The 27558-nt window shown below is 45.5% G+C and overlaps 1 protein-coding gene across 4 annotated transcripts in view; it reads right to left on the bottom strand.

Annotated features, from left to right (window-relative positions):
• sp3a (sp3a transcription factor) overlaps positions 1-27558 on the bottom strand; it is a 71167-nt gene that overhangs the window by 12486 nt on the left and 31123 nt on the right. For all 4 annotated transcript variants that reach the window (XM_085986170.1, XM_085986171.1, XM_085986169.1 and 1 more), the window contains 2 exons: positions 12027-12249; positions 643-842 (listed from right to left, as the gene is read on the bottom strand). In XM_085986170.1, coding sequence (XP_085842296.1) covers positions 643-842; positions 12027-12249 — 423 coding nt within the window. The remainder of the gene's footprint in view (positions 1-642; positions 843-12026; positions 12250-27558) is intronic.

Raw genomic sequence — 27558 nt, 5'->3', positions numbered from 1 at the left:
CTTAATAGTGCAGCAGTGTACTAGTAGGATCATGCCCTGGCAAAGGAAGTATACAGACTTGCCCTCTACTCAGAGGTGGAAATGCTCCACAGCTAATCTCAGTGTCCATATTTCTAGATAATTGATTGTTCTACTGCACATCAGTCCTGATCCCGATCCCCTTGTAAGTCGGTGCCCTGTCCTGTTGGGAAAGAGAGAGCTCTGTGCAGTGTCCAGCAGCTGGGCAGCCTCAGCTGCAGTAATCTCAAACAGGTAAGCATTGGTGACCACAAACATTGTTGCTGCCATCAGACCCAATATACTTAAATATCCTTTCACTGGGACACATGACCCTTCTTGTAAGCAGCATTTCAGTTCCTCGAGTACTATAATCTGACCTAAAGCCAGAAAAACCTTTTACTGAGCAGCCAAAATGATGCTTCTAAGTTTTGTCTTGCATGGGTTGTAACTGTGCTTCTTGCAATTAATTGTGAAGCCCAGCTCTTGGATTATATTTAGCTGCACTGACACAAAGACCTCAAGAACAGAGCTCTGTTGGTGGATAATTGGGAATTGATGAGGGAGAAGCAGCAACTGATGCCAAGATAATGATTGAAATCTGCTATATCATTGTCTTAAAAAAGGTAGAAATATGAAAATAACCTGTATGTGTTTTTCTGTGTCGTTGCAGCTCATCGCTGCGAGTGAACCGTTTTCCACAGAAAACCCAGTTACAGACAAAAGGTCGTTCTCCCGTGTGCCAGCGAAGATGAGCTCTAAGATGGGATGTTTTTCCATACGTCTTTCCACAACCTGGGAAGTGGCAAATGTGCTGTTTCTTCTTGCCTAAATTACTGGAGGATCTGAGGAAAAACATAATTTCAAATACTAGGTGTGTAAGCATTTTCAGTTCTATCCTCGGAATCCTGTAAACATTTAATAGTTTCAAAATTTTCTATAGATTTAACTGTCAATTGAATTAAAAAACAATAGCAGCAACTAAAAATATTAATTTGGTAACTACTTCTAAACAACTCTAATGCAATGACTATTGAGTAATTGCAAAATTATACTCAGCAAGCTTTGCAAAACAGTAAGATTGGAGAAAAAGCACAGTCCTTTCAATTTTTGCAGTCTGATTTCTTTAAATTTCATGCACTAGGTTCCAAATTCTGCAATTATTCTGAAATCACGGTCATTCACCTTATTTCACATTTCTAAGTATTATGCAAATGCAATTGTGTAAATGAATACCTGAAATTACATTCAATCTTTATATAAATAGAACCTGAAAAATCAAGGTATTTACTGTCTACATCTCTAACAAATTTACTTACCTGGATAAATAAAATTCAGGCTTTGATGGCTAAAATTGATGCATCTTATAACAACTTGCATTTACACAGTGCCTTAATGTAGAAAAAGATCCCAAGAGGAAAAATAGATGCTGAGCCAAAGGAGGAGAGATTAAGTGATGTGCCCTTAAGCTTGGCTAAAGAGGTGGGTTTTAAGGAGGATCTTGAGAGGGAGGAGTGGGACCTAGGCAGCCAAAGGCATAGATGCCAGAGGAATAGAGAGTTAAGGAGGGAGCATAGGGATGGAAAAAGTTAGAGATAGGAGAGGCAAAGCCATGGAGGGATTTAAACACAGGGATGAGAATTTTTAATTTGAGGCGTTGGAGGACTGGGAGCAAACATAGGTCAATGAGAATGGAGGGGAGTGGGGAATAGGCAAGTGGGACAGTAAGGGATAGGATATGGACAGCAGTTTTGGATGAGCTGAATAATGAGAGGATGTGAGTTGTGAATAGTCTCAATCAGCTCAATATAGTGGTGAGAGTTTGTGGTGGGGGGCAAAGACAATGATTTCAATCTTTACAATGTTTAGTTGCAGGAAGTTACAGCTCATCCAGAAATCAATGTTGAACAGCCAGGCTAACAGCACAAAAGCTGTGGAGGGGTTGAGAAAGGTGGTGGAGAGATAGAGCTGGGTTTTACTAGCATACATGTGGAAGCTGACCTAATGTCTGCAAATGCTTCTACCAAGGGGCAGCATGGAGGAGAGGGGCAAGGATGGATCCTTGAGGGATGCTGGTGGTGATGAGTGCATTTTTCTGAACGGGCACTAATGGCAGTTTTGAAAGGCTGGGAGACCCTGCTTCAGGAGAGGGAACCATTTACACATCACCTAACATGGCGGTCCACAAGGAGTTGGGTGGTCAATTGTTCACTGTTAATGGGATTGAGGGAGCAAGAGGTAGGTCTTACAGACAAGATGAGCTTGGAGAGGGTTGGGAGGTGATTGGACAGAAACTAGAGCGAGAAGTATGACTTTGTGGGCAAGGGGAAGGGCAGCAAGAAGCAGATGAGGATGTAACTGGTAAAATAGATAAGGGAGAACCAGTAGGTGTGGTATATTTGGACTTTCAGAAGGCTTTCGATAAGGTCCCGCATAAGAGATTAGCTTGTAAAATTAAGGCACATGGGATTGGGGGCAAGGTATTGACTTGGATAGAGAACTGGTTGGCAGATAGAAAGCAAAGAGTTGGAATAAAGGGTCGTTTTCTGAGTGGCAGGCAGTGACTAGTGGGGTACCGCAAGGATCGGTCCAAGGACCCCAGCTGTTCACAATATATATTAATGATCTGGACGAGGGAATTGGATGTAATATCTCCAAATTTGCAGACGACACAAAGCTGGGTGGGAGGGTATGCTGTGAGGAGGATGTTGTGAAACTCCAGTACGATTTGGACAGGTTGGGTGATTGGGCAGAAACATGGCAAATGCACTATAATGTGGATAAATGTGAGGTTATCCACTTTGGTGGCAAAAACAGGAAGGCAGATTATTTGAATGGCAATAGATTGGGAGAAGGGGAAGTGCAAAGAGACCTGGGTGTTCTTGTGCACCAGTCGCTGAAGGTAAACATGCAGGTGCAGCAGGCGGTTAAGAAGGCAAATGGTATGTTGGCCTTCGTAGCAAGAGGGTTCGAGTACAGGAACAAGGATGTCTTGCTGCAGTTGTACAGGGCCTTGGTGAGACCACACCTTTGAGTATTGTGCGCAGTTTTGGTCGCATTATCTGAGGAAGGACGTTCTTGCCATGGAAGGAGTGCAGCGAAGGTTCACCAGGCTAATACCTGGGATGGCAGGAATGACGTACGAGGAGAGATTGGGTCGATTGGGCTTGTACTCACTGGAGTTTAGAAGATTGAGAGGGGACCTCATCGAAACCTATAAAATTCTGTCAGGCCTGGACAGACTAGATGCAGGAAGGATGTTCCCGATGGCCGGGGAGTCCAGAACTAGGGGTCATAGTCTAAGAATAAGGGGTAAGCCATTTAGGACTGAGATGAGGAGGAATTTCTTCACCCAGAGTGGTGAACCTGTGGAATTCTCTACCACAGAAGGCAGTGGAGGCTAATTCATTAAATATATTCAAGAAGGAGTTGGATATATTTCTTAAGGCTAAAGGGATCAAGGGATATGGGGAGAAGGCAGGAACGGGGTACTGAATTTGGATGATCAGCCATGATCTCATTGAATGGCGGAGCAGGCTCGAGGGGCTGAATGGCCTACTCCTGCTCCTATCTTCTATGTTTCTATGAAGAACAATAATCAATATCTTGCTGATAGAAAAGCATAAGCACCTCACACTTGTTAGAGGTGAGGGGGCGTGGGATTTTTGGTGGTGGTTGGTGGAAGAAAGGAGCCAGGTTTATCTTTGCCCTCCATGATAATCGTAGCGTGCGGTTTTAGCAGAAGAACGAGGCCTGGTAGGGCTTGATGCAGTCCAGCCATATCTGGCGATGGATGGCTAAGCCAGCTGTGCATCCCATACACACAAGTCTGAACTTCTAGAACTTGAGGCAAAAGGAGTGGTGGTGGGAGGGGGTAGGCTGTAATAGAGGAAACACCCAATAGTTTTGGTGGAGACGAGGGCATAAATGTTGGAATAAAGGAAGTGGTTGAGCTAATCAACAGTGGCAGCGGTATTATGGCTAATTACGAGAGTCAGAGTCTAGGCACTTAGGAGTTTGAGAGTGCAGTTACAAACTCTTTCACAGTGGATGCAGAAGGAAGTGAGTTTGAAAGAGGGTAGGGGGTGAGAGTGGTGAGGGATACAAGGGATTGATCAGAGGTAGCTGTGTTAGTGAGAAACCATGGGAGATAGTGAGTTTGAGAGGGTGGCCCTGAATATGAGTGGGAGCAGTGGCCAAGGATTGTTTTGGGGGGGGGGGGGGGGGTTAAATTCTAAATTTGGCCAATAAGTGTCTGTTGGCACCTCCAGCCTGCTTCCTCCTCGCAAGCATAACTCTGTCTCTGTTCCAAAGGGTGTAGAACTCTGTTCAGAGCCGGAGACAAAACGGCGAGCACCTGGAGGCCAAGGTCCAGTGGAGAGTGCTGCAGGAAGGAGAACGAGTTGGGAACTGGAGAATACCGACCTCAGTCCAAAAAACCAAGCCGGGAACTGCACAAAATTGCAGGCCGAAGATAGGTAACGGGTTCCTGAGAGTTGAAGGGAGGTTGGTTGACCTCAAAATAATTGAATTGGTGGGTGGGGGTCGTAAAACCCCTGATGACCCCTCCCCTTCACCACAACTGGGTGGGAGTTTACATGAAGGTTTAGGGAGGACAGGAGGGTGGTGATTTAGAGAGACGGGGCAAGGGGAACTGAGATGAAGCTTAAAATAAGAATTCGGAGTTGTTCAGTGCGGAGGGAAGGGAAAAAAGGAAAAATATCTTGAGAAACTCAGGATCGGGTTTGGAAGTAGCAGATGAGGATTTTAAAAGGAGTCCACATGGATGGAACACCTTGAGAGTAATCAAACTTTCACAGTGCTCGAAGGAGGTGGTGAGTAGGGTGAACAGCCAAGGGAAGACTTGAAGCGACCACGCTGCCACTGTGGCAATTTAAACAAACCGAGCTGCATTGTAAACTGCACCCAATTGATATACTTCACCAAGTGCTGCAATATCCTATTTACAGACAATCTTGCACTCAATTTTCAACAAGATTGTGTAAAAAAATCTTGTAAAATGGAGATCAATGATCAGAAACTGAAAATTGTATGAACTACTGAAGGCCCAGTTTACATTTCAATTTAGATACAAAATGGCCTGAAATGGATCAATTCAATTTGACTAATTTATTTACATTCATTCATGAATTACAGTAGTATTCTGAAAATTCAAAGGTTTGAAATTCTAACATCTGGAACTGTAATTTTGACAAGGTCTGGATGGTGAAGTTGAATTTTAAATTCACAATGATCTGAACTAATCAATTCAATTTCACTACTTTTATACACCTCCTTACCCCATATCTCCTATGAAATGGGGTAATTATTTTCCTCCTGCTCCTTCTAGCAGGAGTCACTAGATAGCAATCAGAAGTGGGACCCTATCCCCCTAAGTCCTGAAACAGAAGCCAAATGTAATGCACCCACTAGATTATTTAATTCAACACAGACCCTACAGATCTTCCTATATGACAGATTTTAAAGCCAAGTCCTGACTTCAAAAATATTGAATATGGAGTCAGAAATTTAAAAAAAATGAACAAAATTACTTAAAACTCTCAGACTAAAAACTAAACATTGTTTTATCTCTCTGAAAGTTTGATTACTCACACAAGCAGCATCAATTGAAATAAAGTAATAATGACCAAGACAGACACTACGCACCGTATGGAGGGCCCAAAGAATTCTGTAGCAGCTCAAGGCCAATTTCTAAAACAAGCCAACCACACACTGTGGCAAGTCTGTCCAGAATTGAGTGTGTTGGGGGGGGGGGGGGGGGGAAGGGGGAGAAAGAGGATCTCAATTGTAACAATTAAAAAAATATATATATATATCACCTTGTTAGAATATAAAAAATATTTTAAACAGTCGTCTCAGTATTATTTCTAAATACTGTATAAACAATTTTGCTCAGAAAAGTCAGGCAATTTAAGCTATTTAAAACTGTTCTGTTATGCAGTTGTTCACAAAATTGTCGACAAACACCTAACTGCCTCACTGGATATTTCATCCAGGAAGATTTAGATATTAAGTAGCTGGCTAATTGGTGACTTGTGTTTACCACTGTATCTTCTAGTTTGGTGAGCAGTGCTAAACATTAAAAGTACTCAAACTGAGTTTTCCCCATTTTAGAATTTTAAATTGTAACGCTTCCTTAATATGTTAATGTTTGTGAGCCCAACTTGTTGACAGGGATACTATAGTAAGCTGATGCTATATTCAATATGTGCTTATCTCACCAGCACATTAAACAAACTAGAATATGTATTGTCATTCTAAATGGGGAAAAAATACTATGACTGTTTGTATCATTCTAGTACACAAGTCACATACCACCACTTTTAAAATCCTTTTTTGTCAGCTAAATGCATGTCACACATGGAAACCCATCACCACACTTAAAGGCACTTTTGCATTTGGCGCTTCAGCAGTTTACCTCATAAATGAGGGGGAGATGAGGGGGAATTTCTTCACTCAGAGAGTGGTGAACCTGTGGAACTCATTGCCACAGAGGGCAGTGTACGCCAGCTCATTAAATATATTTAAGAGGGAATTAGATATATTTCTACGGGCAAAAGGGGTTAAGGGTTACGGAGAGAAGGCGGGGACGGGATACTGAATTAAAGGATCAGCCATGATCTCATTGAATGGCGGAGCAGGCACGAAGGGCCGAATGGCCTACTCCTGCTCCTATCTTCTATGTATCTATGTAAAAGAGCATCATGTGTGTGCTGGTTCCTGACTTTACACTGCCAAAACTGACTCTTATCCCGAACAGGAGAATTATATAGATACATATTTTCATGAGTTTAGATTCACCAGCAGGATAAGAGAACTGATTTCAGCAATGCAAATGTTGAGAGCTGCCACGTGCCACTCTCCTGTAATCCTTTAGAAATATGAATGCAGAAATGCTGATGTTAAAACAACTCATGTTCTCCAAATCTAACTACTGAGAAATCCATATAGGTAGAGCTTACTTGCTTGATAGGGTGCAAACATTTTCTGCATTGGGATCCACCCCACTTTACCAAAGTCCAGAGACCTTCTGTACACAACAGCAAAGGTACTGGTGGAGTTTAAGCAGCTTAAATCTTGCAAATTTATGAGCACAAAGCACTTGTAAGCTTCCTGCTGCTTTAAGACCATTCAACTCTACAAGCCAATGCCCTAATGGGTAGTCTCTAGCCTAAGAGATGAATCTCGGCCCTCGTGACAGGTCTAACCTCCATTAAGGAGCTGGTTCAATCACTATCATCCAGTGTGCACCTGCTTGGTTTCGGTACTGGATTACTAAGTTAGAAAGGTTGACACTTCAATTCTTTCAATGCCAAGCTCACCACCTTGCCCCTAAAGAGATATGGTTTACCTGCCCCAATCCCTTGAGGATATTAACTGAGAATTGATTCAGTTTGTACAGGCCAGCTGATGCAAGGAGCCGAGATTAATGACACTAGATAATTCAGCGGCCTGTCTAACAGGTAAACGGTGTAAGGTTCAAATGCAGACAACTGAAAATCACTGATTAGACGACCAATTTCACGACACCAGATTTTGAATACCAGCTATTTGTTCCAATACAATGAAGAAAACTGTGAGGGGAAAAAAATGGCAGGAATAAAATCCAAATGGTGGAGGGGAGATTCAGCAACAGATCCTGCAACTGGGAATCAGAATACCAGAGGCCCTAACTGTAGGGAGGGGAAAGGGGCAAAGAAAATCTCCCTTGAGATTTCCTCAAAATGATGAATGCATAATGTGCCTCATTGTCACAGAGGTCTCCTGGAACTCATTTTAATCATTTTCAGAATCAGAGGAATTTACCAAAATTCTTCTCCCCCCAAATTGGCTTAAGTTTTTTAAATATCTGTCTTTTTGTGTCTCCCAGGAGATTACATGGCTTCTGATGGGTAGAGAGCATTATTGGGAGTCATAAACTTTCCACTGGCTGGAGTCATACCTAGCACAAAGGAAGATGGTTGTGGTTTTCGGAGGCCAACCATCTCAGCCCCAGGACTTCACTGCAGGAATTGCTCGGGGCAGTGTCCTAGGCCCAACTTCAGCTGCTTTAGCAATGACCTTCCCGCCATCATAAAATCAGAAGTGATCATGTTCGCTGATGATTGCACAATGTTCAGTTCCATTTGCGACTTCTCATAATTAAGCAGTCCACACCTGCATGCAGTAAGACCTGGACAACATTCAGGCTTAGACTGATAAGTGGCAAGTAACATTTGTGCCACACAAGTGCCAGGCAATGATCATCTCCAACAAGAGAGAGTCTAGTCACCGCCCCATGATATTCAAAGGGATTACCATCGCCAAATCCCCCACCATCAACATCCTGGGGGTCACCATTGACCAGAAACTTAACTGGACCAGCCACATAAATACTGTGGCTATAAGAGGCTGGATACAGGAAACTCTCGATTTCCCGGCACCTCAATAACCGGAAATCTCTTAACCGGCAAAATTCAGGAGTAGGTTCAGGTAAGTTTTACTTCATATTAGTGGCCGTTCCTGGATCTGTGGCTGTGTAACCAGGGTTCCTGCACCTGTTGTTATGCAACAGGGACGCCTGGATCTGTGGCCGTGTACGGGGCTCTCGTACCTTTTACTATACTTCTCTGTAATCCAGACTTTGATAAACCGGCACCACGCCTGTCGCGTCGGTGCCAGATAAAAAAAAAAAGTTTCCCGTATTCGGCAGCAAGTGACTCACCTCCTGACCAATGTTACCTCTAAGCTGCTTGGAAGCGCAGTAATGGGAAAATCTTGTGCAGGCCGCTCACCATCTTTTACATTAAATTTCTGCGCATGCGCAGTATTTACAAAGGGACCACAAATTAAAAGAAACTGGCCGTGCAGAACAAAGTGCAGCTTACAGGGAATATTGCTCCTGAATCTCAGCCATTCCACCATCTACAAGGCACAACTAAGGAGTGTAATGGAATACTCTCTACTTGCCTGGATGAGTGCAGCTTCAACAACACTCTAGAAGCACGACACCATCCAGGACAAAGCAGCCTGCTTGATTGGCACCCCATCCCCTCCCTCCACCACCGGCACATTGTGGCTGCAGTGTGTACCATCTACAAGATGCACTGCAGCAATTAGTCAAGGATTCGACAGCACCTCCCAAATCCGCGACCTCTACCACCTAGAAGGACAAGGGCAGCAGGCGCATGGGAACACCACCACCTGCAAGTTCCCCCCTAAATCACACACCATCCTGACTTGGAACTATATCGCCGTTCCTTCATCGTCGCTGGGCCAACATCCTGGAACTCCCTCCCTAAAACACTGTGGGAGTACCTTCACCACACAGACTGCAGCGGTTCAAGACGGCGGCTCACCACCACCTTCTCAAGAGCAATTAGGGATGGGCAATAACTGCTGGCCTTGCCAGCGATGCCCACATCCCATGAATAAAAAGTCATGAAGCTCAATTATGACATAACTGTACGGGGCAGGCTTTGTGGACCAGCTGGTCGTTTCTTGTTCATATCGTTTCTATCTAGTTATTAAAAAGGGAAGATTTCTGTCAATTTGGTACATAGTTTTAAAAATAGACTGGGTTAAAATGGAATATTTCACAATGTAAACTGGAGTCAAGCTGTTTGTGGGAAAATATAAGTCCTGCATAAGAGACTAGCGTGCAAAGTTAAAGCACATGGGATTGGGGGTAAGGTACTGACTTGGATAGAAAACTGGTTGGCAGACAGGAAGCAAAGAGTTGGAATAAACTGGTCTTTTTCCGAGTGGAAGGCAGTGACTAGTGGGGTACTGCAAGGATCGGTACTAGGACCCCAGTTATTCACAATATATATTAATGATCTAGACGAGGGAACTAGATGTAATATCTCCAAGTTTGCAGACGACACAAAGCTGGGTGGGCGTGTGTGCTGTGAGGAGGATGCAGAGAAACTCCAGTACGATTTGGACAGGTTGGGCGATTGGGCAGATGCATGACAGATGCAGTATAATGTGGATAAATGCGAGGTTATCCACTTTGGTGGCAAAAACAGGAAGGCAGATTATCTGAACGGCAATAGGTTGGGAAAAGGGGAAGTGCAACGAGACCTGGGTGTCCTTGTGCACCAGTCGCTGAAGGTAATCATGCAGGTGTAGCAGGCGGTTAAGAAGGCAAATGGTATGCTGGCCTTCATAGCGAGAGGATTCGAGTACAGGAGTAAGGATGTCTTGCTGCAGTTGTACAGGGCCTTGGTGAGACCACACCTTGAGTATTGTGTGCAGTTTTGGTCGCCTTATCTGAGGAAGGATGTTCTTGCCATGGAGGAAGTGCAATGAAGATTCACCAGACTGATGCCTGGGATGGCAGGAATGACGTATGAAGAGAGATTGGGTCGATTAGGCTTATATTCGTTAGAGTTTAGAAGAATGAGAGGGGATCTCATTGAAACTTATAAAATTCTAATAGGACTAGACAGACGAGATGCAGGAAGGCTGTTCCCGATGGCGGGGGAGTCCAGAACCAGGGGGTCACAGTCTAAGGATAAGGGGTAAGCCATTTAGGACTGAGAGGAGGAATTTCTTCACCTAGAGAGTGGTGAACCTGTGGAATTCTCCACCACAGAAGGCAGTTGAGGCCAATTCATTAAATATATTCAAGAAGGAGTTAGATATATTTCTTAAGGCTAAGGGGATCAAGAGATATGGGGAGAAAGCAGGGACAGGGTACTGAATTTGGATGATCAGCCATGATCGCATTGAATGACGGAGCAGGCTCGAGGGGCCAAATGGACTACTCCTGCTCCTATCTTCTATGTTTCTAAACAAGCCAGATACAGGAAACTTTGGTTTATCCAGAGGTTGAATGTCTGGAAACCTCGATCCACCGGCAGAAATCAGGAGCCCTTTTGTTACGGTTTTTTTTCTTCGAGGTTTTTTTTCTTCTCGTGGCTTTTTTTTCAACAGTCAGGCTCTGCGAAGTCTCTCTGAAGCTGTTGCTAAGCTACAGAGACGCTTCCAAGGTACGGGCCGACTGTTTAGAAGCTGTTGCTAAGCAACAGTGTTTGTTGCCAGATACGGAGCTGAAAACCTCCGTATGCTTCAACATTAGTGCTGGTTTGTCTGGCAGTTTTGATAGATCGGCAACAGCTCGGTCCCGTCGGTGCTGGATATCACAAAGTTTCCTGTAGTTTGATCACAAAATTAGGAAAATATGGGGCTTTGTTTTAAGGCCGTGGCAATGAGAGCCATTTGCAGGAAGGCAAATATATTGTGGCATTAACACCATCCATAGAAAATGAGAGTTCTGTTCTGCTCTCAGGCTGCCTCTGGACTTCAAAGGCATGACTGCACCTTGAGGGGGTGTCCCATAGCAATAAGTCACAGCTCTTAGCTTCAGTCCTATCTACAGACCTGAACTCAGTGGATTAGTTATTCACATCGTCTACATACAACCTTGTATCATGAAAGTCTGCTCATCAGGCTGTTCAAGAAAAAATGTTCTTAAAAAATGATCATTTTAACCTGGTGTGGATGGATTGTTTTAATTATTGCAGTTAAGTAACATGCTGTGCCTTACTGCTATTGTTATATTTGTAAATAAATCTGAATCAATTTTTGCTTGAACCTAATAGTCTGACTGATATTTTCATCTTTCAAAAGGAGCAAGGAGAATGTGGTGGGCATCCCTCGTGATCACCAGTAACCAATATCACAATAAAAGGGTCATGGTTAATCCAGGGTAAGCTATCTCAGACATTGCATGTATAAGGACTCTGGTTTTGGCTCACAGGAATCTCTGCTTACGGAAATGGTCTTCATTTTTTTTTGCTGCAAGTACAAGATAGAAATGGTGGGAGAAAGTTATAATTAACATGCAATTAGTTTGCCAAGCTTACCCATGGTGTACAATGAACAGATGAAGGCTATGGAAGCACTGGTTTTGCCATTATACATTTCCCCTTAAAGAACATTTTGATTATGTAGTAAGCCTTGTGTTCACAGAATCTTTACAATACTTAAAAGGATTTAATTTGTACCAAACAGAAACATACCTTCCCAAAACATCCTTACAGTTAGGACAAGTACATGCTACTCGACGGAGTCGTTTTCCTGGTTGATACTGCTGATCATTACCATCCTCATCCAGGTTCACAGACACTTGCGCTAAATCACTGGAACTAAGAACAGTTGCAGTTCCCACATTAGTGACTGTAGAAGGTTGTGATGCTAGCTGCCAGGATTCAGAGTCATCATCTTCTTCTTTTATCTGTATAGCTGGAATGAGTAAGGGCATGTTCAATTCTCATCTGTAACTTCAAAACTATGAAAATTCTTCTGTTTAACCCTTTCATCAACCATTGTGTCACAAAAATGTACAATAAGTTTAAAATGTAACTATACTGTATGCAATAAGGCTTTTGTTTCCTGGTTTTCAGAATTTATCAGGGGATTTTATTCAAATTTTCATTTTTTACTAAATCTGTCAGTTTTATAGTATTTTAATTTTCTTCAAACAAAAGTCAAGTAGTGCTGTGAAATCAAGTTTAAATATAGGTATCTAGCTCCAGAAAAAGACTAATTTCCTGGTGCAACTGTGCAAACAGGATTTATGGAGAGCTCCTGCTAAGACTTCTTACCCTGTAATCCTCAGTGTTTTCAGCATAACCACTGCATTCAGGAAAACGTTATCAGTTTAATCTGAAACTTGGAAACATTAGATATAGCCCCAAGATAATCAATGTAGTAATCAAGCACATACTTGTAAATTTAATCAGCATCCACACCATCACCAACTACCTCAGGAGTCTGACAGCGCTGCGGCTAGATTAGCGTAATGAGATCACAGGCTGCTGGGAATGAACGCATCCAACGACGACTGCCAGCAGGACAAGGAGGGTGATAATGAGCCAAAGTCTAGCCAACCGCTTTGAGGAGCTAAAGACAATGACACTGAGCATGGTCCGCGAGATAACAAACGAGAGCATAGTCTCCATCGCAGCGTCCTGCCACTATATGGAGCAACTTTCCCTCTGTCACTGCGGCCAACTGACTGCCCAAGGCATGACTGCTGCTGCGAGCCACATGAAGAAGCCGCACATCGACATCTCCTGTTGTGATGAGATCACCGACCAGGTGCTGGAAGTTCTCACAGGAGTGCAAATGGCTGAAGAGTCTGGACATCTCCAAGTGCGACAGGCTGACGATTGCAGGTACCAAGCAAATCCAGCTGCTCCTTCCCATGCTCACCAGCTAGATACTTGGGTGGGCTGACCTGTTTCACTCAGTGAACAAGGACTGGACAACAAGTCAAACAGCCCTTAATCTCCATGCAGTTGAAACGGGGCTTTGAAACAGTGCTGTGGCCAGTGAGCAAAGTTTGACTGAACTTTAGTAATGCAGTTATTTCTGACACAGCTGGTGTATTACTGCAGGTAGCTTAATATAAATTACTAGGGTTAGATGAAGTAGGGTGTGAAGAGGCTCATCTGGGGCATAAACACCGGCATGGACCAGTTGGACCGACTGGCCTGTTACTATGCTGTAAATTTGATATATGCAGAATAAAGCAGAACAAAAAAAAAGCAAATAAATTCAGGTAAAATCATGTCATGAAAATAAGATTATCTTTTCCTCACAGTCCCCACCTTCAAAAGCCTCCTCAAATCTTATCTCTTGAATCAAGTGTTTGCCCTCCTCTAACCTTCGCCCAATTCTGGTGTGTCTGATCAGCTTCGCTGTTGAGGTACCTTGGAAGATAATGACTATATACTATTCGTAGTAATTGTTGTTTAATACTAAAACGTTCGCTTCACAGTGATGCCAAGTTAAGCTATAACTTGACAGGTTGCCCTGTGAAGATACAAGCATGCGCAAACAGAAAGATCATATTCACAATAGATTTTAAAAAACAAAATATAAACTGGGTAATCCAACCAAACTAGAATTTGAGCTAGCAAACAATGCATGATTATTTTCTAACTCAATGTGTCAGGGATGCGAGAAGAGGCACCCAAACATCTCGACAGTAATGGTAGATAAGCCAGAAAGCAAAAGTAGTATGGGGTAGCTGGGCAAAAGAGAGCATATCTATTAATGCATGACCCCTACTGAACACTGAATAATCTTAATTGAAAGCCTTGATTAAAAAATCATGATACTGTAGGAGTCTCTGCACTCCTAACAAAGAATCTATAACTTACTGGAAGTTAACAAACTGAATTTATTGTCCAAGAACTTTACAAAACAAGAAACTACAGGAGAAGCTCAAAACAGGTCTTTTCTCTTTCAATCCACACGAGGACTGGCTGGTCCCGCCCTCTACCTCTGACGTCATGACGTTTCCCGCCGAAGGGGACGTCACGTGACCCACGTGATGACGTCATCGCGTCAGATCGCGATGTTGTCGATCTAGCTCTGTTTAACCAGAGCCAACTTGAAAGGTAATAACATTGGTTACAGGCAATTATGTAAGTCACTTAGTGGTTTTGCCACAATACTAGGAAATAATCCAACACTAGCAAAAATCACCAAATATTGAATCTTTCAGAAAGAAATCTAGGCCAGATATTTTAAGGAACAGGGATTCTAGTAGAAATCAGCAACCTGCTCATCTGAACAGGAAACAGTAACCATGCAAGCAGGACTGGAAACAATGAAAGAAGTCACGATCGCTGGAAATGAAGCCAAACAGAAAGCAGCTCAAAAAATGGCTTCAATAAAGTGGCATAAAATCAATTTGCAACAACCCTTCCCCCTCCCTCCAAGCCAAAATATAATGCTCTTACCAAAATGCAGAAAAGTTTAGTGAGCCTTAAAGAAAAATTGACCTGCATTTATGTAGCGCCTTCTACGACAATTGGACATCCCAAAGCACTTTACAGCTAATGAAGTACTTTTTGAAGTGTAGTCACTGTTGTAATTTTGGAAACGCGGCAGCCAATCTGCACACAGCAAGCTCCCACAAACAGCAATGTGATAATGACCAGATAATTTTTTTTTAGTGATGTTGGTTGAGGGATAAATATTGGCCAGGACACCGGGGAAAACTCCCCTGCTCTTCTTTGAAACTACATCTATTCCGTCCACTTGAGGGAGCAGACAGGGCCCCGGTTTAACATCTCATCCAAAAGATGGCACCTCTGAGTGCAGCACTCCCTCCTCAGTACTGTACTGGAGTATCAGCCTAGATTTTTGTGCTCAAAACTCTGGAGTGGGAATTAAGAAACCTCACCCCCTACCAAATCAGAGATTCATGAGCAACACAACTCCCTGCATAAAAAGAATCAAGCTACACTCCCCCAATGCAGATGGTCAAGCAAAGTTACAACCCCCCACAAATGAGCACAGTTCAGAAGACCCAATCCAAATCATTCGTCTTCGTTACCCCTGAGCAGAGATAGCCCCCAATACCCCATCCCCAAATCAGCAAATAAAGACACCAGAAACCAAATCCACAACACTCAGCAAATAGGGGCCAACCCCATGCCCAAAACAGAGTTGAGATTGGATGCCATACCACTGCTTAGACAGGACTTCCACATCCCGCTACGAGTGAGCAGACAAGCCCCTTGAGCAGACATCAATCATAAACTGTACAGAGATAATGAGCAATACATGGGAAAACAAACTGCAAAGCCTTTAGATGCTAAACACAACACAGGGGAGGTAGAACCTCATTAGTTTAGCTGAGTTTAAAAATCAGTACTCTGTAAAAGTTTATCCAATTTAGAACAAATAAAATAGGCTTCCCAGATTACACTTTTCATTCCTTCATGACTGTTGCACCATTATTGATCCTCTTCTCCTATTCAATCCAGTTTGGAAGCCTTTTTCCATATTCAAAATTCCTGCACTTTTAACTATCGGACTGGGTCAGTTACTTTAAATATTTTAACCTGGTTCAATACATCACGGTACAGTGGTGTAGTGGTTATGGTCCTGATATACCTATCAATTCATCCAATGAAAAGCGACGAGTTAAGATAGTAACTATAGGTTTTTATTGGCTAAATAACAGAGCCCACCCTCGTGGGTGATCGGGTCCAACAAGGAGGAATACCAGCCAGTCGACCACCTTTATACCTGGGCAAGCAGGCGGAGTCATGGGTGGAGTCAGCTGTGGTCAGCCCAGGTATAACAGCGTGACAAGAGGTGACCTTGTGTAGTGATACAACAGTGATAACCATAGTGTAACGATAGTGAACGCTAAAAGTGGTTTACCACATTCACCCCATGTTTAGATTCGAGTCCGGCGGGGTGAAGTGTGCTACCAGTTCGGGTATGTCAGTCTGTCCGGAGGCCTCGTAAGTCTCTCTGATCGGCGCAGCAGCGGCGGCGGTGATGCAGTATCCGATGTTAATGCTGGTGTCTGCGTGGTCGGCGAAGGCTCGTGGGGTTCCAGCATGCCGTCTACCTGGGGTGGATTTGGGGGGGTGGTGGGGGGTAACGGTGGTGTCTCAGGGGTGCCCGAAGGTGCAAGGTCTCGTAAGGAGACCGTCCTCCCGCCCGTCTGGGTATGCCACTTAGGCGTACTGGGGGTTGGCGTGCAGGAGGTCCACCCTCTCGACCAGGGGGTCCGTTTTATGGGCCCTCACGTGCTTTCGCAGCAAGACGGGCCCCGGAGAAGTCAGCCATGTTGGTAGCGAGGTTCCCGTAGTCGACTTCCTGGGGAAAACAAACATTCGTTCATGGGGGGTGGCGTTAATGGCAGTGCAAAGCAGTGACCGGATGGAATGCAGCGCTGCCGGGAGGACTTCCTGCCAGCGAGAGGTTGGCAGGCCCTTAGACTTTAAGGCTAAGAGAACGGCCTTCCAGACAGTCGCGTTCTCTCTTTCCACCTGGCCGTTCCCTCGGGGGTTGTAGCTGGTGGTCCTGCTTGCAGCAATGCCTCTCGCTAGTAGGAACTGGCGAAGTTCCTCGCTCATGAAGGATGAGCCCCGGTCGCTATGTATATAGTTCGGGAACCCGAACAAGGCGAAGAGGTCGTTCAGGCATTTGATGACCGTGGTACTGGTCATGTCTGGGCAGGGGAAGGCAAAGGGGAAACGGGAGTACTCATCAATGATGTTGAGGAAGTACACATTACGGTCAGAGGACGGGAGGGGCCCCTTAAAATCGATGCTCAAGCGCTCGAAGGGGCGGCTGGCCTTGATCAGGCTTGCTCTGTCCGGCCTAAAGAAATGCGGTTTGCATTCGGCACAGGTTTGGCAGTTCCTGATCATGGTCCTGACCTCCTCTATGGAGTAGGGCAGGTTGCGGGCCTTAATGAAGTGGTAAAGTCTGGTGACCCCGGGGTGGCAGAGGTCGTTGTGGAGGGTCTGCAATCTATCAATTTGCGCGTTGGCGCATGTACTTCGTGATAGAGCATCTGGGGGTTCGTTCAGTTTACCAGGTCGGTACAAGATATCATAATCATAGGTGGAGAGCGCGATTCTCCACCTCAAGATCTTGTCGTTCTTGATTTTGCCCCTCAGCTTGTTATTAAACATAAAAGCGACTGAACGCTGGTCGGTGAGGAGGGTAAATAGTTTGCCTGTCAGGTAATGCCTCCAGCGTCGTACTGCCTCCACGATCGCCTGGGCCTCCTTCTCGACCGAAGAGTGTCGGATCTCAGGGCCCTGGAGGGTCCTTGAGAAGGCGGCCACAGGTCTCCCCGCCTGGTTAAGGGTTGCTGCTAGGGCGAAGTCAGATGCATCACTCTCCACTTGGAAAGGGATAGACTCATCCACCGCGTGCATTGTGGCCGTAGCAATGTCTCCCTTTATGAGGGAGAAGGCTGCGCACGCTTCTGCCGTCAGGGGGAAGGAGGTGGACTTCATGAGGGGTCTGGCTTTGTCCGCATAATTCGGCACCCATTGGGCATAGTAGGCGAAGAGCCCCAGGGGGCGCATTCTTTCGGGGTCGGGGCCGATGACCCCGTTCTCTACTACGCAGCAGAGGATGGCGAGACGCGAGGTGTTAAACACACATTTCTCCTTATTGCAAGTGAGGTTCAGCCGTACGGAGGAATTTCTCCAGATTAACATAGTGGTCCTGCCGGTCGCGGCCGCAGATGGTGACGTTGTCTAGATAAGGGAACGTGGCCTGCAGCCCGTTCTGGTCAACCATCCGGTCCATCTCCCTTTGGAAGACCGAAACCCCGTTGGTGACGCCGAAGGGAACCCTAAGGAAGTGGTAGAGGCGGCCATTCGCCTCGAAGGCGGTATACTGGCGGTCCTCAGGGCGGATAGGGAGTTGGTGATAGGCCGACTTAAGGTCGATGGTGGAGAATACCCGGTACTGTGCAATCTGATTGACCATATCAGATATGCGGGGAAGGGGGTATGCGTCCAGCTGGGTGTACCGGTTTATGGTTTGGCTGTAGTCGATGACCAGGCGGTTTTTATTGCTGGTCTTAACGACTACGACCTGGGCACGCCAGGGGCTGTTGCTCCTCTCGATGATGCCCTCCTTCAGGAGACGCTGCACCTCAGAGCTAATAAAAGCTCTGTCCCCGGCGCTGTACCGCCTGCTCTTGGTGGCGACGGGTTTACAGTCGCAGGTGAGGTTAGCGAACAGGGAGGGGGGCGGGACCTTGAGGGTGGATAGACCGCAGGTGGTATGCGGTGGGCGGTTTAAAGGCTGCTGGTTGTCGACTGTGAGTGGGGGGAGGGGTCCACCGTATGCCAAAGTGACACTTTGAAGGTGGGATTGGAAGTCCAGCCCTAGGAGGACGGCAGCGCAAAGCTGGGGCAGGACGAGGAGTTTAAAATTTTTATACTCCGTGCCCCTAACCGACAGGGTCACAACACAGTAGCCGCTGATGTCTGTAGAATGGGACCTCGACGCCATAGAGATCCGGTTGCGCGTTGGCCGGACAGTGAGGGAGTAGTGGCTCACCATGTCTGGATGGATGAAACTCTCCGTGCTTCCGCTGTCGAACAGGCAGGTCGTGGCGTGGCCGTTTACTTTGATGTCCATCATGGACTTGGACAGGTGATGCGGGCGAGCTTGGTCCAGTGTGACGGAGGCTAGTGTACGGCTTAGCGAGCTGCTGTAGTCTGCGGGTGAGGCGGTGGTCGGGTCTGGAGGCAAGGTGGCGGTCGAGTGTGGTGGACAAAATGGCGGCGCCCACGAGGTTGAATAAAATGGCGGAGAAGATGGCCGCCCCCACAACTCACATGAGGCACTGCTGGTGTCGGTGGCCTTGATGAAAGATGGCCGCCCCCACAACTTGCATGAGGCACTGCTGGCGTCTGTGGCTCTCCCCCTGCAGGCCTTAGCGAAGTGGCCTTTCTTGTGGCAATCGGAGCAAGTCGCGTTTCTTGCAGGGCAGCGCGTCCTCGGGTGTTTCGCCTGGCCACAGAAGAAGCAGCCGGCGGCCCGATCGCGGGGCTCCGATGTTGCAGCCGGTACCGGGGGTGGCGGTCCCAATCGGTTCTGGGACGCCGACGCGGAGGTAGGTCCCAGAGGCGGCGGTGCGAGGGGTATTGCGGCCGGGGTCGGGCCGGAGTCCCAGGGTCGCGCAGCACAGTACCTGGAATACGCCTCGAGGTCCCGATGGGCCACTTCCAGAGAGCGAGCGAGGGCTGCAGTTGTATTCAGGTCGAGGTCCTTTGATTCGAGCAGTCTTTGCCGTGAGTAGTCGGACCGAAGGCCTTTCACGAAGGCATCGCGGATATTCCCTTCAGTATTTTCTGCAGCCGTTACAGCTTTAAAGTCACAGTCCCTGCCGAGTGTTTGTAGCGCCCGTAAAAATTCGTCTACAGACTCTCCTGGCTGTTGTGAGCGGGATCTTAGGAGATGTCTGGCATACATAGAGTTTACCGGGCTCCGGTACTGCTCTTTCAGCAGGTTGAGGGCGTCCTCGTATGTAGTAAGGTCCTGGATGATTGCAAATACTTTAGGGCTCACTTGGGCGGTCAGAACTCTTAGTTTGGATCCCGGAGGCACGCCGGATTCTCCCAGGTAGGATTCGAAACAGCTCAGCCAGTGTTTGAAGTCGAGGGCTGAGTTCGCTGCCTGTGGGTTTAGATCCAGGTACGGCGGTCGGAGGGCTCGCAGCCAGGCCGGCTGCTGTGGCTGTTGTAGCTGGCCGTTTGGCTGCTCCGATCCACTCATTTCAAAATTTAGCCAATAAAATTGATATACCTATCAATTCATCCAATGAAAAGCGACGAGTTAAGATAGTAACTATAGGTTTTTATTGGCTAAATAACAGAGCCCACCCTCGTGGGTGATCGGGTCCAACAAGGAGGAATACCAGCCAGTCGACCACCTTTATACCTGGGCAAGCAGGCGGAGTCAGCTGTGGTCAGCCCAGGTATAACAGCGTGACAAGAGGTGACCTTGTGTAGTGATACAACAGTGTAAACAGTGATAACCATAGTGTAACGATATAAACAGTGATAACCATAGTGTAACGATAGTGAACGATAAAAGTGGTTTACCACAGGTCCAAGACGAGTAATCCAGAGGTCACTGGTCCAAATCTCACCACAGCAAGTTGCAAAACTGAATTCAGTTACTCTGGTAATGTGTGGGCTGACAGCAGAAAAAAAAACTGCTGGGCTGTCATCAAAAACTTTCAGGGTATAGAATTCCTACACAGTCTGGCCTATACATGACTCCAATCTCACTACCTGGTTAACTCAATACACTTGGTAGGGGCCTAACTCAGGTTCTCAACCAGGGGTCTGCCAATGTGTAGGCAAAAGTAATACTTTTTTGCCTCAAGGAAAAATGGAGTCTCGTTATAAAGCAACGTACGGACGCTCCTGGAGACAGACAGCGGCGCATGGGGATAGTCCTAGCAACTGACCTGGAGACAGTAAGACCGCGACTTCTAGTTAAGTCCTAGTTCCACTTTGGGCGGGGGGGAGGGTTTGATGATTGACCGGATGAGTTGCAAGCAGCCGCTCCAATAACCAGTGAGGCAGGTCAGGCCCAGCAACTTATCGTGCGGCACCTCCCTAGAACTGGGAATTAATGCAGTGCAGGTTCAATGCAACTTTTCAAAGCGCACCCTTTATAGGAAGGTAAAATGCAAATGACTGCAATAGTACACATACTGGAAAACAAGTCAGTCAACATCTACAGGAAGAGCAAGTATTCTTCAGAAGGGGTTGAGGTATCTGATAAAATGTTCGTCCATTTGAGGTTGGGGGTATCATGCTTTACTCACCATTCGGGTGAGGGCTGGGACATTTTTATAGATCTTGATTCTTGGGATGTGGGCAAGGCTGGCATTTATGCCCATCCCTAGTTGGTGCGTGTTTATTACATGCTGAAAGCGCAAAAATGAACATATCCTCAGCTTATGTAATACGTTCCCGCTACGCAAGATGTAATGTTTCACATTAAGTAAAACAATTAGATATTTTTTGTATAACTTTTTTTAATACAGAAAAAATACTTGTGTTGTGTTACAGGGGATCTGTGGAATTTTTATAACACAGGAGGGGGGCCTCAGAAGCAAAATGGTTGAGAACCCCTGGTCTAACTAGCTACTGTTGTTCAGGGCAACAGATAATAAATGTGGGCTTGCCAGCATTGTCGACATTGTGAGAAGATTCCTGTAAAATGTAAAACTGATGCAATTCGGGAATCAGAAAAATATAAATCGATTGGAGCATCTGCAAAACTGAGGCGCTCTTGTGCCACCACTGCCGTATAATTACAACATGGTATATTTACATAGGCAGTATCCATTATAAATGTGGGCACAGGAATTTATAATAGAAAAAGTTGAGGTGTGACAAAAACATCTATTTAATTCTCTTACTGTATTGCCACAAGGACAGAATCAGTGAATGAAGTTAATCCCTTACTTCACTTTGTTGTCCACTCTCCTGTGAACTAACACTGCAACAGTTGAACTTGTAGCTGAAGTACAGGCTCACTGCTCCCCCATGCACCTACCACAAAATTAAAAAGTTTCCTAAGCTTTTAACTGCAATTATATTAAAAATCTTACTTCTGCAAGCACTTCTTTTCCATTTTAAATAGAAAATGTTGTCACATTTTTGTGTCTAGCTTATTTCCAGGCAACTGCAGCAAGACATAACTGAGCAGACATGTTTATGTAAAAAGCTCACTCAGTTTAAAAGAACTCAAAAGGATTTGTAAAATTACAAAGTGCCTTATTAATTTGGTTTCAGAATATTATTTACAGTAATGATGAAAGTACTGTTTGCTTATTTACCTGGCTTCCAGATAGATATATCCAACAATGCAACTAGTTTAGGGGCAAAATGCAAGTCAGTTTGGCGTTTTGCACCAATTGGAGCAATCACGAGGTACAATAGGTATCCCATGCATCTTTCCAGTGTACAATTGCAGAAAGAGGACAGAGGATTGGCTAACAGAAAACAGAGTCAGGATAAATGGGTCATTTTCAGGTTGGCAAACTGTAACTAGTGGGGTGCCGCAGGGATCAGTGCTGGGGCCTCAACTATCTATTTTAATGACTTGGATGAAGGGACCGAGTGGAAGGTAGCCAAATTTGCTGACGATAAAGACAGGTGGGAAAGCAAATTGTGTGGAGGATGCAAAGAATCTCCAAAGGGATATAGATAGATAAGTGAGTGGGCAAAAATCTGGCAGATGGAGTTTAATATGGGAAAATGCGAGGTTATCCACTTTGGTAGGAAAAATAAAAAAGCAAATTATTTAAATGGGGAGAGATTACAAAATGCTGAGGTACAGAGGGATCTGGGGGTCCTTGTACATGAATCACAAAGTTAGCATGCAGTTACAGCAAGTAATTAGGAAGGCAAATGGAGTGTTGGCCTTTATTGCAAAGGGAATGGAGTATAAAAGTAGGGAAGTCCTGTTACAACTGTACATGGCGTTGACGAGACCACACCTGGAGTACTGCGTACAGTTTTGGTCTCTTTATTTAAGGAAGGATATACTTGCATTGGAGGCAGTTCAGAGAAGGTTCACGCGGTTGATTCCGGAGATGAAGGGGTCATCTTATGAAGAAAGGTTCAGCAGGTTGGGTCTATACTCATTGGAGTTTAGAAGAATGAGGGGATCTTATTGAAACATATAGGAAGGGGGGGGGGGCAGAGAAATTGGTATTGCCCCATTTGGGACGCAATTATCGGCCGGGCGCAAAGTCTATCGCCTGGCGCTAATTATTGCCTCCGACTGCAAACTTGGCTTCTATCGCCCCCTGGAGGTGATTTGTGCGCTAAATCAGGCGCTACACACCTCTCAAGGCACTAATGCAGAAGGAGTGAGGCGCTGCCTCAGAGCGCTGGTGAAGCTCATGTGATGTTAGTGAACAATGGAACAGACACACTGGCACCGGCCAGTTCTTAAAGGGGAGGGTCGATCTTGCTCTCCAGCCACACGCTGCTCATTGCAGCCTTGAATCTCGGCCTAGAGACCTGTACATCAATTCTGCTGGAAAGAACAATGGAGAGGCCCAGGGAAAGAGCTCAGCGTGCAGCCCCCATAATCACTTCTAAATCGATGCAAGGTCAAATCAAAATGAACCTGCAAAGTGCTGCTCAGTACCCAAAACTCCTTCACACAGCGTTGAATCTCTCCAGAAGTATCTTGCGCGCGCTCTCTCAATGCGTGGTGAAAAAATGTCGCCGACAAAAAAGGCAGGAAGCGGCCGCCTTTAAATAGCGCTCCCCCAGTCCCTTCCTGACTGCAAAGCGTTCCTCTCTACCTGTCGCTGTTAGCGGCAGGCAGAAAGGCAGGGGGCGCCACTCAATATCCGGTCCGGGGCACTACACGCTCAACTGACGTCATGATCTGCAGGCGCAGGAGATTGTGATGGTAGTGTTTAGTGCCGCCGCAAAATGTCTCATCAATTTCGCTAGCAGCGCAAACATCAGCGTGTCCGTGCGCTTGTTGCTTTGCGCCCCGTTAGGGCGCTAACAGGAGGTGCTAATCAACTGATTTTTCCCCCATAAGATTCTGAAGGGGCTTGACAGGGTAGATGCAGAGAGGATGTTACCCCTCGTGGGGGAATCTAGAACTAGGGGGCATAATGTCAGAATAAGGGGGCACCCTTTTAAATCGGAAATGAGGAGGAACTTCTTCTCAGAGGGTCGTGAATCTTTGGAATTCTCTTCCCCAGAGAGCTGTGGAGGCTGGGTCATTGAATATATTTAAGGTGTAGACAGATTTTTGAACGATAAGGGAGTCAAGGGTTATGGGGAGTGGGCAGGGAAGTGGAGTTGAGGCCAAGATCAGATCAGCCATGGTCTTATTGAATGGCGGAGCAGGCTCGAGGGGCCAAATGACCTACTCCTGCTCCTAAGTCTTATGTTCTTATGTTCTAAAAGAGCATTTTTTTAATCCTGTGGCATGCTAATCCATTCATTTCATGCACAATGTTTATAAATTTTAGCTCATAGGACTTGCAAATCTGCCTATGCTACTTGTGCTTGCAGCAAAAAGGCAAAGTGTTGGGAGAAATTTGAGTGACAATAGTTGTTGCAGCAAAAGTGGGATAAAATATCACCTGCAGCCCAAAAATAGGATAAGCAAATTATCAGAAGCAACCAGAAGGAGAGAGAGACAGGGGGCCAAGGACTAGAATTTGCTCATCTGGTAACTGAAGAGACAGATAAAAGCAGGTGTGCCAATTAGAAGTGTCTAGACTCGAGGCCACAAGCAACAGTGCAAACACAAGCATCAACATAGATAGGAGGCTGAAACGAGAGCATCAGGAGGCTCTATGCAAGCTGAGGCTGAGGGAAAGGAGAAGCACTGATGAATAATTTGCATCAACTTTGAGGCCATCCAGCCCATAACCATGTGCACAATAATTTTACCAAATCTAATCTATTATTTTAAATTAGCAAACCAATGCAAGTGAGAAAGAGAAACATGGGCTGAAAGGCTGGTACTGTCACTTGGCAATAAAAGACTTGCTGCGTTTTCACATGTAGATTTGATAAACGGGGCAGATTTTATTGTAAACAAGCAATTCTTGCTGCTTATGGCTTGTGCCAGAAAGTTGGTCAGAAATTTAAAAGGTTGCAGCAGACATACAGCTCTTGTTATAGAAAACTGGTGATAGAAATACATGCTATATTAACTTTGTGGTTTAAGGAGAAAAATGCAACTTCTTAAAGAAATACATCAATGATGAGATTGTTTGCTGCAAAAGGTTGCAGAAGATTTATGGGCATGGTTGCTGAACCAGAAGCTCAAAACCCTGGTCAGATGGCTGATCGAGCCAATTATTTTGCAGCATCTGGAACGCTGGAGGGCCAATGAGTGAGTGGAAATTCAACAGTTCTGCACAGTCCAACCGGCGGGCAAATCAGTGAGTCAAATGATCAATCTGCACCCTGAAAGCCTGTGTTGGTAGGGCCATGCAGGTCAGCAGCTTGCATTTATATAGCGCCTTTAACATGGTAAAACATCCCAAGGTGCTCCACAGGAACGTAATCAGGCAAAAATGGACACTGAGCCGAAGAAGGAGACATTAAGACAAGTGACCAAAAGCTTGGTCAAAAAGGCAAGTTTTAAGGAGTATCTTAAAGGAAGAGAGACAGAGGTGTTTCGGGAGGTAATTCCAGAGTTAGTGCCGAGATATCTGAGGCATAATTGCCAATGGTGGGGCGAAGGAAGTGGGGGATGCAAGAGGCCAGAGTTGGAGGAACAGAGTTCTTTGAGGATTGGTGGGCTGGAGGAAATAGGGAGCGGCGAGGCCATGGAGGGATTTGAACACGAGGATAAGGAAAAAAAAACCGAGGCATGGAGGTCCGGGAGCCAATGTAGGTCAGCAAGCACAGGGGTGTTGGGTCTTGGTGTGAATTAGGATATAGGCAACATTTGGATGAGCCTAAGTTTATGAGGGTGAAAGATGGGATGCCATCTAGGAGCGCATTGGAATAGTTGATCGGATTGGAGTTTGTGGCAGTGGGTGAAGACAATGGCTTCAGTCGGCCCAGTGTTTAAACAGAGGAAATTTTGGCTCAGCCAGGACTGGATGTTGGACAAGCAGCCTGACAACACTGAGGCAGTGGATGAGTTGAGAGGTGATGGCGAGGCAGAGCTGGGTATAGTCAGCGTTCATGTAGAATGTGACGTATTTTTCGATGATGTCACCGAGGGGTAGCATGTCAGATGGGAAATTAAATGACACAGATGCAATAAGGTGGAACCTCAAAGCAAACGGTTGCTCCTCTGAAAGAGTCTGCAACAGTCAGGAGCTTTATAATGAGATATGAAGCTGCCATGAGACATGAAAATGCAGGCAATTTGACATCATACTTATGCCCGAGCAGTAAATGAATGGCCAACAGAAGACTAGCGAGACATGGCTGTCACCCGAATCTGGTACACCTGCGTCTAGTGAGCAATCAGCAGAAGGCAGGAATTGGATAATGGGATAATGTGGCATGCACATGCACGCTTGGCCGAAGTATGAACAAGTACCCAAATTCAGAGTTCACTCAGTTCAACCATACTGCCACGTGAATACTGCAAGACAGTATTTCATGAGCATAGGGACATGTACTTACATAAATTTCCCAAAAAGACTCAGTTGAAAGGACTCCGAAAAAGGATGCACAGAAGCCCAAAATATTTTAATTTGTCGAAAAAAAATCAGAGAAAGTGAAGTATTGTATATTTTTGTTCTGCTGATTTTTCTTGCTCCAGTTTAAATTACTTACAAAAACTACCATTAGTAATTTAGTCTGAAAAATATAGCTTGTCAGCATGGAGGTCCCCCAACCTATCGGAGCGTTCTGGTGGGTAAACTCTTTCCAGTGTCAGAAGGTTGTGGGTTCAAGTTCCACTCCAGAGACTTGAGCACAAAAATCTAGTCTGACACTCCAGAGCAGTGCTGAGGGAGTGCCGCACTGTCGGAGGTGCTGTCTTTCGGATAAGATGATAAACTGAGGCCTCGTCTGCTCTCTCAGGTGGGTGTAAAAGTTCCCAAGGCACTATTTCGAAGAGGAGCAGAGGAGTGATCCCCGATGTCCTGACCAATATTTATCCCTCAATCAACATCACAAAAACAGATGATCTGGTCATTATCACATTGCTGTTTTTGGGAGCTTGCTCTGTGCAAATTGGCCATCATGTTTCCTACATTGCAACACTGGCTACACTTCAAAAGTACTTCATTGGCTGCAAAGCACTTTGGGACGTCAGAGGTTGTAAAAGGTACTATACGGGGAGCGGGCAGGAATTTGGACATGAGTCTAGGTTCGGATCGGTCATGGCCCTGTGGGTAGCGGAGCGGGCCCAGGGGCCGTGTAGCCTGATCCTGCTCCTATTTCGTGTGTCTAATTCTGTTAGATGCAGGAGATGGTTCGGTGATAGTGGATTGGCAGTTAGGATCAGATCAGCCATGATCTTATTGAATAGCGGAGCAGGCTCAAGGGGCCAATTGGCCTACTCCTGCTCCTATTTCTTATGTTCTTATAAATGCAAGTCTGTCTTTCTTTCCACTAATAAGCATCAGAGCCATTGCAAAGCGAGGCTCATAAAATAAATGGGCATGTAAAAGTGGAATTGGCATCTGGTTATGAAAGTCATTATTGAAATTTTTCTAGTGGTTGAAAAGCAACAACCTGTCATTTTGTCATGAGGCTTACAGTAAACTTTCATTCTTTACTA

This window comes from Somniosus microcephalus, chromosome 4 (genome assembly GCF_052327205.1).
Source record: "Somniosus microcephalus isolate GS21.2 chromosome 4, FLI_Smic_1.0, whole genome shotgun sequence".
NCBI classification, from domain to species: domain Eukaryota; kingdom Metazoa; phylum Chordata; class Chondrichthyes; order Squaliformes; family Somniosidae; genus Somniosus; species Somniosus microcephalus.
This window is presented reverse-complemented; position numbering and strand designations above follow the sequence as displayed.